Here is a 13300-nt window from a genome sequence, read left to right on the forward strand (position 1 = left end):
TCCGGCTTCAGTCTCTTCAGCGGACTCAGATCCTCTCGTCCGTCTGTGGCGGTGTTTCCCCTCTTCCTCCCTCCTCCTCCTCCCCCCTCCCTCCCCCTTTTCTCCCCCCTCCATCAGCCCGGCTCGCTGCAAAAGCCCTCCTCTGGAATATTTGGTCTGCGGCAGACTGCGACATTCCTGGCAGTCACAACAAAACCTCGACAGAATTTAAGGTTGAGGCGAGAAGCGTCGGTGGGAACCGAGGACGCTGCTAAAGAGCGGCCAGAGACGATTAGTTTAGTTTAGTTCAGTCTAGTTTAGTTAAGTTTAGTTTAGTCGTTAGTTGTTGATTTGTAGAACGACGGTTCCTTAAAGTTCCAGTTCGCTGCGCTTGCTGCTCCTTCTGTGACGCTTTGGTCTGTTTCCTCCTGCGCATGATGAGCTTATTCATTTTTCAACATTGTCAGCATTAAATGTTGGCTCATTGGCCTTTTGCTTCTTCTTCTTCTTCTTCTTCTTGCTGATATAAACGTGAACATCGTGATCCGCTGGAAAAACAAAGTGCTCTTTGTCTCCTTCAAATGTCGGTAAATTGCGCCTGAAATTGTGTTTTTAATTCAAGTTTTTCCTGCGTATAAAAGGCTTTTTCCCTTCAATGTTGCTTCAGGCTCATAGTACAAGGAAAATATACAAATATTGACTTACTTTCATCAGCGGTGCCGGCGGTTCAGTCACATTTGTGTTACTTCTTTGTCGTGATCGATGGCGTCATTTTTTGTTGGTCAATGAACATCTTCATGATTTCCACTTTTTTTGGACACTATTCTTCCTCCGTTTCACGTTTCCAGCTCTGCTCACGTTTCTAAAACCTCGCCATACAGCAAGAGCGGAAGTAAACGTACATTTTAAGTCCCAGCATGCACCATTTCAGACAAAGTTTTGGCATAAAATAAGTAATTTTTCCTTTTTTTGAACCAAACCTTACCATTTCATTTGATTCCTTTTCTCTAGGTCCTAATCTTTATAAAAATGTGTGTTATTAGCATGCGGGATGTTGTGAAGGCCCTGAAACATATAGTTTGAACAACTCGGGACCGCTCAAGAAGGCATTTCTGGTTCAAAATCTGGTATAAAAGTGATTTTGATTCCTTGAAACACGAGGCCGACCCGTGTGGCGTTCAAAGGGTTAAACGTAGTGGGAAATCACACCGCTCAGATTTGAGTCCATTAGGATTCATACAGGAGACGATGTCGAACACGCGGTGGATTAAAAACCAGAGGAAAGACTAGACAACCCCTCCCTCTGTTTGTGGAAAGATTACAATATATGATGAATGCTTTTCAATTTCAAAAACACTCTCCATGATCACGTCCAGAAAAAAACGCCTGAAATGGAGCAATTCCAAAACCACAAACTACTTTTTTCCCGCACAAACGCTAAATTCAGATTACCCTTAATGTGCTCTGTCTTAAATTTCACTTGTGAGCTTAGGCCCCCCTCCTCAAAAAAAAAATCCCATCATGCATCCTGCTCAATCCCTTTCCATTCGTTGTCCTTTTTTTCCGTTTCCCAGGGTTCCCGGCTGGTTGTTCAGGCCTTCGGCCGGTCAGCTGACTGACGGGTTTCACGCCGCGGCGCTAAATCCCCGTTAGCTAGTGAAGTATAGCATGCCTTGCTAGCTGTGGGAGGAGAGGAGAGTAGGGGGGGCTAACGGCTTTAGCGGTGTGGAGCTAAGAGGCTAATGGCGCGGTGTTAAGGGTGTTAAATCGGTATTATCCTCTTCTCTCTGGTGGACCAGAGGACGGTCAGGGTGACCGGGTTCTGGGGAGAGGGAACGTGGGACTCGGTCCCTCGGTTCCAACGGGGCTTCCCTGCTTTTAAAAACATTATTTTTTTATTGAATATGCAGCAGCAGCTGTTGTTGGTCTCAGCTGTAGCTGAAGGTCAGAGTCTGCAGCGCGAGCCAGACGGAGAGATTACGTAATCCATCGGACGTAGGAGGACGCCGCAAAATATAGGAAATGTGTATATAGCTGACGTCGCTTCTGTAGCGCTCCTGAACGCATCGCAGTTCTGATGAAACCTGGTTGTTTTGGGCCATTTCAAATGTTGCACAAGTTTTAGGCAAAATACTGAGATTGAGCAACTGCATATCAACGATTTGAACAATTCCAGCTCCAATAGTGTGTGTGTGTGTGTGTGTGTGTGTGTGTCTGTGTGTGTGTGTCTGTGTTTGTGTGTGTGTGTGCGTGTGTGTGCGCGTGTGGCTTTAAAAAGATAAGTCGACTAATTAGTCGTTAGCATGCATTGACTTGTCAGCAGTACAGCTTCTCTTGTGATGATTTGCAGCTTTTTCTTCCTCTTTTCTTTCTTTCAATCGTTTTATTTCAAGTTTTTTACACGTTACACATGACCTCACATCACTAGACAGTAAAATTTGAAAAATAAATGACAGAAAAACAGACATGAATCAACATAAATCATCATCCTCCATGTTGAAGTTACTATAACAGTTGCATTCATCTCATTCTTACCATTTTATTTTCATTTCATAAGTTAATTTCCTTCTTTTTCTACACGTCAAATGTTCGTGAAACAGTTCCACGTGAGCACAAGAAGCCGTGCTGGACTTTAAACACGAGTCCTGAGTCTCATTAGTGACTTTGAAAAAGGCGACCATTTAAAAAAAAAAAAAGAGCTCGAGAGGAAAAGCGGCTCGTTAGCGGTTAGCTTGTGTGTTCGTTTCATTTCAGAATAAAGCGACACGCGACGTTGTATATGACACCATGAATCTAATGAGTGGTTTACTAACAGCTCCGTGTCCCTCATGGAGGCCGTGAAGTCTTTACTGTTGTTGTTGTTTGTTGTTGTTTGTTGTTGTTAAGCTTTGTGTTGAACTCCTGAGGGGCGTTTGTGTGATGTGATGTTCTCTTGTGTTCGCTGCAGGCCAGCTACCCAACGTGGGAGGACTTTGTAACCAAAGGAGCCAAGCTTCAATCACAGCTCAGGTAAAGCACACACACACACACACACACACACACACACACACACACACACACACACACACACACACACACTTTGTTAAAGAGCTAGCTAGCGTTAGCTTCACTCGGCTAAACAACGGCGCTAACGTTGAAGGAAGTTGCATCAAGGTTCTGTTCAGTAAAGAAAAGGTAATGGATATAAAAATGGATATAAAAGGAACGTTGTTTTTAAAGACAGCAGCTTTGTGTGTCTGGTGTGTTTGTTTTGGCCGGCGGTCAGGTTGTTGACTCGTTGTTGACACTGCATGAACAAAACAAACTGCTCATTGTGGTGATGAACTGAACCTTTCATGAACGCTGCATGTGTTCTGACCCGGACTGTCTTTGTCTCTCACGCACACACAAGCACACACAAGCACGCAAACACACACAATTACACACAATCACACACACAAACACACAAGCACGCACACACGCGCGCGCACATGCCGACACTGAGCTTCCGTTGGCAACGTGAACATTATCCTCTGTGCTCACACACGCGCACACACACACACACACACACACACACACACACACACACACACACACACACACACACACACACACAGGTCTCATGTCTGTTTCCCAGTAGGCTAGTTTACTTTGATAAGCATCTCTTGCCTGCTGCAGCCCATTAGCCCTGTCAGTCAGCCAGTTACACACACACACACACACACACACACACACACACACACACACACACACACACACACACACAAGGACATCCATGCTGATCAAACTGCTCTAATGTTTAATGCTACTTGAAAGCTCTCCAGTGGATGACTCATAAAAGTTCACCGTCATTGAAGGACCTAAGGACCCAACATAGATCCTTGTGGGACGCCATTTTCATTATAAAAGCTGGAAACTGAACCATCAACCTCCGCTCAAATAGTTTTGAAACCATTGAACGGTTTCTGAACACCGTCAAGGATGCAGAGGGTTTCAGTGGGATCAGAACCTTGAACGTCCTTCATTTTGTTTCATTTCTATGAATAAATTATACGTTGGATCGTTCAGTGAATCGGATAATTATTTTTTAATAAAATATAATTAAACAATAATGACCTGAAAGAAAATCACATTTTACACAATCATTTTCAGTCTGCAGTTGATATGACAATTCATTTTTTAATCATTTAATTTAATCCAAAAGGTATTTGTAAATTCATAAAACGGTATCGCTGCTTCTCTTGAATCACGAGACACAAACACAGAAATGTTTAATCCTCTTTCCACGGCCTCCAGCTGAATAAAATGTTGATGAGGCGTTTCATTTGATATAAAGGAGAATTATTAAACAGTGGAGCTATTGTTTAAATATTTGATGTCTTTTTTTAGAAGAAAGGAAGGAGGAAAGGAAGGAGGGAGCAAGCAAGCAAGGAGGAAGGAAGGAGGGAGAAAGGAGGGAGTGAGGATGAGGAGGAAGAAGAGGGAGTCATGGGATGGTAGATCAAACATGTTTGTGCACATATACAGTGTGTGTGTGTGTGTGTTAATATGGAATAGGATTTTCCACGGAGGTCAGACACAAACTATTGACTGAAGTGTCATCTGATCTTAGTTTAGTGTGTCTGTGTGTGTCTGTGTGTGTGTGTGTGTGTGTGTGCAGGTATACACACATAGACCTTGCTGGTAATGGGACACACACACACACTCGCATACATACAGACAATAGGTCCATTGATGATTGTGTGTGTCAGAAGGTCTCCAGTATCACTCCCTAACACTGTCCTTTGAGTGGCGGCCGGCTGGCCTATCACGTGGCTCCATTCCATTGATCCCGCCTCCAAAGATAAAACATTCAAACCCAGAAGCAGAGCTTTTCTTTCATGTCGTCCGCTGCGTCGTCTCGGACCCCAAACCGGAGAAGATCCCATTTTGTGTGTCGCGCACACACACACACACACACACACACACACACACACACACACACACACACACACTTAAACACACACACTTAAACACACACACCCTGTGAGGGCTTCAGTGGAAGCGCCTGAGGTGATAAACCCTGTTAATGCTGAACGTGATGGGACCCCCACGTCCCCGTAACAAAAGTCTGTCTCATCATAATTGTCATCTACTGTGTGTGTAATATTTAGTCTGTTGTGCACGTAATCTGATTTAATCCGAGGTCAGAGGTCATGAGGAGCTTCCTGTTGACACTCGTGTGTCTGATATTTGTGTTGTTTTTTTTAAATTTCAGGACGACCATCGTGGTGACCGGAGCCTTCCTGGATGCTTTTCAGAAGGTGGCAGACATGGCGACCGGGACCAGAGGTACACACTCACACACACACTCTCACACAAAGACATACACACACACACACGCACACACACACTCGTCCTGTAGTTGGTGATCTGCGCTCAGAGGCTGCAGGTTTCTGCTGCAGGTTTTCTGCGTTTGCATTTGTCTCTCTTTTAATGAACTGATCGTTTTTTAATCCCAGAATGCAATGCGGCGTTTGACACCCGCAGCATGAGGACGGAGCGCTGACACGGTTACGTAACGAGGGGTTTGGTGTTTTAGAGGGAAGTCTGGCGGCGTGAGGGAGTCACAGCCGCTCCTCTGCATGGAAGACCTGCTGCGTCATGTCAGTCTCCCTGTTGTTACCAACGAGCGAGAGAGGGGGGAGGAGTAGGGGAGGGGAGGAGGGAGAGAGACAGGGAAGGAGGGAAGGAGAGAGGGAAGGAGGGAAGGAGAGAGAGGGAGGGAGACTCACACACAGCCAGAGACTCAGGAACAGTCTGACATCACATGTGTGCTTCAACTGAGGCCGACACTGAACTTCTGTTAGCGACGTGGACGTTATCCTCTGCACACACACACACACACACACACACACACACACACACACACACACACACACACACACACACACACACTTGCCCCTGAGAGAAGGGAGGTCGTGTTTGGGTTGAGCTTTATGACACAGTCTCACTCTCTTATACACACACACACTCTCTCACTACATACTCTCTCTCTCTCTCTCTCTCTCTCTCTCTCTCTCTCTCTCTCTCTCTCTCTCTCTCACAGTTAAACTCTTTGTGTTGTCAGCGTGCCAAAAACACTTAATTGTTATCTACCTGTCATCCCCTCATAACACCCGCAGGCAGTGTGTGTGTGTGTGTGTGTGTGTGTGTGTGCGTGTGTGTGTGCGTGTGTGTGTGCGTGTGTGTGTGCGTGTGTGTGTGTGTGTGTCCAAACTGGTCTGGTGTGTTTGTCTTTTTGTGTGTGAGTCCTTCTGGTTGATTTCCACGGAAATCTGGGGATCTGGAGAGTCTGACACACCGAGGTTCAGCTTTAACACATGAAGCGTAGACTTCTATACAACCAGAGGAGTCGCCCCCCGGTGGTCAGGAGAGACAATGCAGCTTTAACACATGAAGCATAGACTTCTATACAACCAGAGGAGTCGCCCCCCGGTGGTCAGGAGAGACAATGCAGCTTTAACACATGAAGCATAGACTTCTATACAACCAGAGGAGTTGCCCCCCGGTGGTCAGGAGAGACAATGCAGCTTTAACACATGAAGCATAGACTTCTATACAACCAGAGGAGTCGCCCCCTGGTGGTCAGGAGAGAGAATGCAGCTTTAACACATGAAGCATAGACTTCTATACAACCAGAGGAGTCGCCCCCCGGTGGTCAGGAGAGACAATGCAGCTTTAACACATGAAGCATAGACTTCTATACAACCAGAGGAGTCGCCCCCCCGGTGGTCAGTAGAGAGAATGCAGCTTTAACACATGAAGCGTAGACTTCTATACAACCAGAGGAGTCGCCCCCTGGTGGTCAGGAGAGAGAATGCAGCTTCTCTCCTCTTACTCATTAAATCTGTTCTTGTTCCTCTGATCACTTTTCTGGCCTCCGGTCCTCGTGGACAAGTCATGACATGCGTTCGTCTCCTCGCTCCAACCGACAGAATGTACTTCTGCAACACACACACACACACACACACACACCAGAAAACACACACACACACACACACACACACACACACACACACAGATCTCTAATACCTGCAAGCGACGATTTAGAATCCATCACTCAAACCGGGTTCCTCTTGTCTCGTTCTCCGGTGGTTCCACATGACTGGCTCCCCCCCAGGCGACTGGGGGAACAGTTGATGTCTTTGGCACCACGAGTTTAACACACACACTCACACACACACACTCACACACACACACACACACACACACACACACACACACACACACACACACAGACGGATCACAAGACGAGATCTCCTTCGGGTCAGCTGTGTGCATGTGTTCTCAAGAGGAGGGGAGGAGAGGGAGGGAGGGGGTCGTCAATAACGGGATCAATATATAGACTGAGGGGGTGCGTTGGGGGCGTGGTCTCTTTGGAGTTGGGGGCGTGGTCTCTTGGGAGTTGGGGGCGTGGTCTCGATCTATAACTCAGAATCAATATAATTCTGACCGTGTCAGAGTGAAGTCCAGAACATGTGACTGATCCAGCGAGCCGCCGGAGTCGTGACTCATCGAACCAGAACGCACACAAAATGTGCAAATAAAAAAACACACACACAAAAAAACAACAACACACAAACTGTCCCGTCACGAGTCTGTCTGATCTTGTCGGGTTGCTTTTTTCTCCAAAGTCGACTCCGAGCTCCGTTAGACGAGTCTGAACACCGACGCACGGCGATAAGTGTTAAAGCACCTGGGGAGGAGACACAGACACACACACAGACACACACACAGACACACACACACTCATTAACTTGATGTCAGTGTTCTGTGGTTCACCTTAATGATCTCTGAGCTCACAGCTGCAACAGGGAGGGGAAGGCAAATAAAACCAACGCACCTCACCACACCTCCACCCACGCCTCATACCTGTGTGTGTGTTTGTGTGTCTGTGTGCACGCACACATCTGTGTGCACCCGCCCTTTGTTACGTTGTGAGGACGATGATGAATGTTTAGGAATGGAAAGGAGGGAGGAAGAGACGGAAGGAAGAAAGCATGGTGTGTGTGTGTGTGTGTGTGTGTGTGTGTGTGTGTGTGTGTGTGTGTGTGTGTGTGTGTGTGTGTGTGTGTGTGTGTGTGTGTGTGTGTGCGTGCGTGCGTGCGTGTGTGTGTGTGTGTGTGTGTGTCTGAGTGAGAAACTTAATGTTGTGACATCAAACTAACGAGGCTGATTGTGAAAGAAGGCGTTCTCCTTCTGACATAATTCTTTAACCAAATCACACACACACACACACACACACAAACACACACACACACAGTTTCAACACTCGTCATAAGATCTTAATCCTGAAAACTTCATGAGGCAACAAACAATTAAGTTTAGTTTCTTTGTTTGTTGAACACATGAAGTTCTGTCAGAACACTTTATCTTTTAAAATTAAAATTGAACAGTTATTATTCCTCCTTTTTAATTTATTTATTCACTAGAAGTCATGTGTTTTCGTGTTGTTGTGTCATTGTTGTGTTGTTGTATTTGTTGTCCAGGAGCCACCAAGGACATCGGCTCAGCGCTGACCAGGATGTGTATGAGACACCGAAGCATCGAGTCCAAACTCAAGCTGTTCACCACGTGAGACACACACACACACACACAGACACACACACAGACACACACATGCAGGCTCACACACACAGAGACAAACGCTCACACACACACATTCACACACATGCTCACAGACACGCACACACAAGCACATACTTGTATACGCACGCACACACATACATACACACAAACACACACACATACATACACACGCACGCACAGACACACACACACCTTGACGTGCTCTCTGCTCTCAGGGCGCTGTCAGAAGGCCTCGTCACGCCGCTGGAGGTGAAGATGGAGGAGTGGAAGAAAGTGGCGAGTCAGCTGGACAAGGACCACGCTAAAGGTACACACACACACACACACACACACACACACAGCACGCTCAGCTCTGACTCTTGTGTTTCCCCTTCAGAGTACAAGAAGGCCAGAGCCGACATCAAGAAGAAATCGTCCGACACCATCAAACTGCAGAAGAAGATGAAGAAAGGTAAGAAGAGGAAGACGAGGAGGAAGAGGAGGAAGAGTTGAACTGTTAAACTGTCCGGTTTCATCTGAGAGAGGAATCTCTAGAGCGGCGATATCGTTAAGACAAACTCTACTTTACTGACGTTCACCGGAGTCCAGCAGCCAATCACACGCCTGCACGCTGACGCATCATATGTATGAGGTCACCTGGGACACGCCCCCTCACCTGGCGTTAAGGCAATGCAGACAGACAGGGAGACAAGGAGACAGACAAGGAGACAGACAAGGAGACAGGGAGACAAGGAGACGGACAGGGAGACAAGGAGACAGACAGGGAGACAAGGAGACAGACAGTGAGACAAGGAGACAGACAAGGAGACAGGGAGACAAGGAGACAGACAGGGGGACAAGGAGACAGACAAGGAAGGAGACAGACAGACAAGGAGACAGACAGACAAGGAGACAGACAGTGAGACAAGGAGACAGACAGTGAGACAAGGAGACAGACAGTGAGACAAGGAGACAGACAGTGAGACAAGGAGACAGACAAGGAGACAAGGAGACCGACAAGAATCAAAATGAAACTCGAAGCCTTTTATACAAATGTCTTCTTCGTCGTCCCTCTCAACAAATCTTATACGCAAATGCACCAACAGAAACACACACACACACACACACACACACACACACACACACAGTGGCCCCGCCCATGGTAAACACAGCATCTGATGTGGCTTCAACGTCTCTCAACATGTTTTTTTCTTCTTTCTGTCTCATTCACTTTATTTTCTCTCACCGATCAAATCGCTCATCTGGATTTATTTTTTTAATTTCATTCATATAATATTTTATTAATCACAAACTAAACTGCCAAAACAGATTTAATAAACACGAAGCGCTGGGCTCTGATTGTGTGTATGCGTGTGTGCATGTGTGAGTGTGTGTGTGTGTGTGTGTGTGTGTGTGCTCTGTCATTACTGTATGTGGTGTGTCACCACTTCAGATGGAGATGCTATTTGTTGTCTTCTTCCTTCTTCCTCTTCTAGCTTTTGTTCTTCTTCACACAAACACACACACACAAACACACACAATCTCGTGCTTCACACATCCTTCACTTCACTCCTCAGCTCCGCGCTCGTCGTCTTTGCAGCGTTCGTTGGGTTCCTGCCAGTAAAACGCGTCACGCTGCGGTCAGGATTCAGGATTCAACGTTAGTGAAATAAATCAAAGATGGCCGCTGACCTTCTCCACCATGTGGCTGTACAGAGAAGAGGAAGAAGAGGAATGGAGGAGGGGGTTGGAGTCGTCCTCTCCACTGTGGTTAGAAAGATAGGAGGAGGGAGAGAGAGAGAGAGAGAGAGAGAGAGAAAAGGACATGTGTATAATGATACAGACATAAAAAAAGAAGGGAATTCCCAACTACAACCAAAGAGGAGGAGGAGGAGGAGGAGGAGGTGAAAGATGATGTAATTATCTCTTAAGTGGTTACATGAAGGAACGTGGAGGACGATGGAGGCGATGAAGAGGATGAAAGGGATGATGTCATGGCTCTCCAGTGGGGGTGCGGGGGAAAAAGAGAGGGAGGGGGAGGAGAAAGAGGTGAAGAGAGAGAGAGAGAGAGGAGAAACTGACTGCGGAGGAAAAAGAGTTGAGGATGTAGAACAATGAGACGGAGGAGAGACGGAAGAACAGAAGAGATGAAGAACTTGAGGGGAAGAGACGGAAAGACGTCAACGGAGGACGAGAAAGAAGTTTGAAAAGAGGATAAAAAAAAGGAGTAGAGTGTTTTTGGAGGAGGAACCAAACCACCTGGCCCGCCGTGATGATGTCATCAGTGTGTGACGCAGCTCAGTCTAGACTGCTGGATGAGCGCTGTTATGGTCACCGCCGTGAGAAACACTTTGTGTATCGCAGGCCGTTGTATAGAAGTGTTAAAGCTGCATTCTCCCTCCTGACCACCAAGGGGCGACTCCTCTGGTTGTATAGAAGTCTATGCTTCATGTGTTAAAGCTGCATTCTCCCTCCTGACCACCAAGGGGCGACTCCTCTGGTTGTATAGAAGTCTATGCTTCATGTGTTAAAGCTGCATTCTCCCTCCTGACCACCAAGGGGCGACTCCTCTGGTTGTATAGAAGTCGATACTTCATGTGTTAAAGCTGCATTCTCTCTCCTGACCACCAGGGGGCGACTCCTCTGGTTGTATAGAAGTCTATGCTTCATGTGTTAAAGCTGCATTCTCTCTCCTGACCACCAGGGGGCGACCCCTCTGGTTGTATAGAAGTCACTTTGACATCTTTCCGGACACATCTGATCTTCAGAGGGAAACGGCGTTTAGAAGTTAGATGATTAAAAGTTCCCGAGCCGTTGTCGGATCGTTTTCCCAGCCGGCGTTCAAACTGCGTTTCACCTTTTTTTTAAAACATATTTAGTATTTTCCTCGGCGAGTCGCCTGCAGCGGCTTCTGAGTTGTTTTGGGCGGCGAGCCAGAGACTCAGGAGCAGCCCGACATCACGTGTGTGTTTCCACGAGGCCGACACTGAGCTTCTGTTGGCAACGTGGACATTATCCTCTGTGTGCTCACACACACACACACACACACACACACACACACACACAGGCTGTGTTTGGGTTGAGCTTTATGACACAAAGTCTGCAGTGTGTGTGTTTGGATTTTAAAAAAAACGCTGTTTTCCACAGGATTTTCTCTCTCTCTCTCTCTCTCTCTCTCTCTCTCTCTCTCTCTCTCTCTCTCTCTCTCTCTCTCTCTCTCTCTCTCTCTCTCTCTCTCTCTGTGTGTGTGTGGTGCTGCGCTGCCCCCTGCTGGTGGGATCAGATATCACAACCCGAGTGTGCTGCTTTGTTAAAACTCTGGTGTACTTTATCGGAGGACTTTATTTTAAGTACCTGCTCGTGTTGTGTTACTCTTCCTGAGTCTTTGTGCGAGACTTTGTCCACGAACACGCACACACACACACACACACTTTACGCTCCTCGCTGCATCACATGAGCTCTATTTTATGATTATTTTATATTTTCAGAGGGTTCGTCTGTCGTCCTGTGTGGTTGGAAATTGTGCATTGTGGTTCTGTAACGGTCTTTGTAAACACTTAAAGTGTGTGTGTGTGTGTGTGTGTTAGGGAAGGACGAGGTGCGCTGCCAGCTGGACAACGCGCTGCAGGACGTCAACGTGCGCTACGCCGTCCTGGAGGAGACGGAGAAGAGGGCCGTGTGCAGAGCGCTGATCGAGGAGAGAGCGCGCTACTGCGGCTTCGTCAGCATGCTGAAGCCCGTACTGGTGTGTGTGTGTGTGTGTGTGTCTGTGTGTGTGTGTGTGTGTGTGTGTGGCAGCCATTAAAGCCAGTTCAACCAGAATATTCATAAGTGTGTGTGTGTGTGTGTGTGTGTGTGTGTAGGACCATGAGATCAACATGCTCGGTGAGGTGACCCACCTGCAGACCATCCTGGAAGATCTGACCAACCTGACAGCTGAGCCCAACAAACTCCCAGCAGCCAGCGAGCAGGTACTTCCTCTTCCTCTAGCACTTCCTTGAGCACTTCCTCTTCCTCTAGCACTTCCTCTAGCACTTCCCCTCCCTCTAGCACTTCCTCTTCCTCTAGCTCTTCCTCGAGCACTTCCTCTCCCTCTAGCACTTCTTCTTCCTCTAGCTCTTCCTCCAGCTCTTCCTCTTGCACTTCCTCTCCCTCTAGCTCTTCCTCTTCCTCTAGCTCTTCTTCTTCCTCTAGCACTTCCTCTAGCTCTTCCTCTTCCTCTAGCTCTTCCTCTTCCTCTAGCACTTCCTCTAGCTCTTCCTCTAGTACTTCCTCTTCCTCTAGCGTGAACTTTAAAGATCTTTAGTTGCTGTTTTTTAGCAGAATCTCGGTCACAGAAACTATTTTGTTCTTTTTTTTGTTTACTTTGTGTTTTATTTCTCAGGTGATTTTGGACCTGAAAGGTTCTGACTTCAACTACAGCTACCAGACTCCTCCGGCTTCCCCCAGCAACACGCTGTCCAGGAAGAGCAGCATCAGCAGGTAACACACACACACACACACACACACACACACACACACACACACACACACACACACACACACACACACACACACACAATGAAGAGTTAAGAATACGTAGTGATCTTTGTGTGTGTCTGTATGGATTTCTGGTTCTTCATTTCATTTGTAACATTTAGTCTCAGTGTGTTGAGGTTTTTTTAAACCTTAAAATATATTTATATACATTATAAATATATTGATATACATTATACATGTATTTATATACATT

General features: G+C 46.8%; 1 protein-coding gene across 2 annotated transcripts in view; it reads left to right on the plus strand.

Annotated features, from left to right (window-relative positions):
• The window catches only part of mtss1 (MTSS I-BAR domain containing 1), a 29165-nt gene that overhangs the window by 8380 nt on the left and 7485 nt on the right, over positions 1-13300 (plus strand). For both annotated transcript variants that reach the window (XM_068594059.1, XM_068594060.1), the window contains exons 2-9: positions 2927-2988; positions 5216-5289; positions 8490-8574; positions 8805-8896; positions 8966-9040; positions 12156-12313; positions 12432-12539; positions 12953-13050. In XM_068594059.1, the coding sequence (XP_068450160.1) occupies positions 2927-2988; positions 5216-5289; positions 8490-8574; positions 8805-8896; positions 8966-9040; positions 12156-12313; positions 12432-12539; positions 12953-13050 (752 nt within the window). The remainder of the gene's footprint in view (positions 1-2926; positions 2989-5215; positions 5290-8489; positions 8575-8804; positions 8897-8965; positions 9041-12155; positions 12314-12431; positions 12540-12952; positions 13051-13300) is intronic.

The sequence above is a fragment of the Clinocottus analis genome, unplaced genomic scaffold (assembly GCF_023055335.1).
Source record: "Clinocottus analis isolate CAN_PGR_092001 unplaced genomic scaffold, fCliAna1.0.p SCAF_3, whole genome shotgun sequence".
Taxonomy (NCBI): Eukaryota; Metazoa; Chordata; class Actinopteri; order Perciformes; family Cottidae; genus Clinocottus; species Clinocottus analis.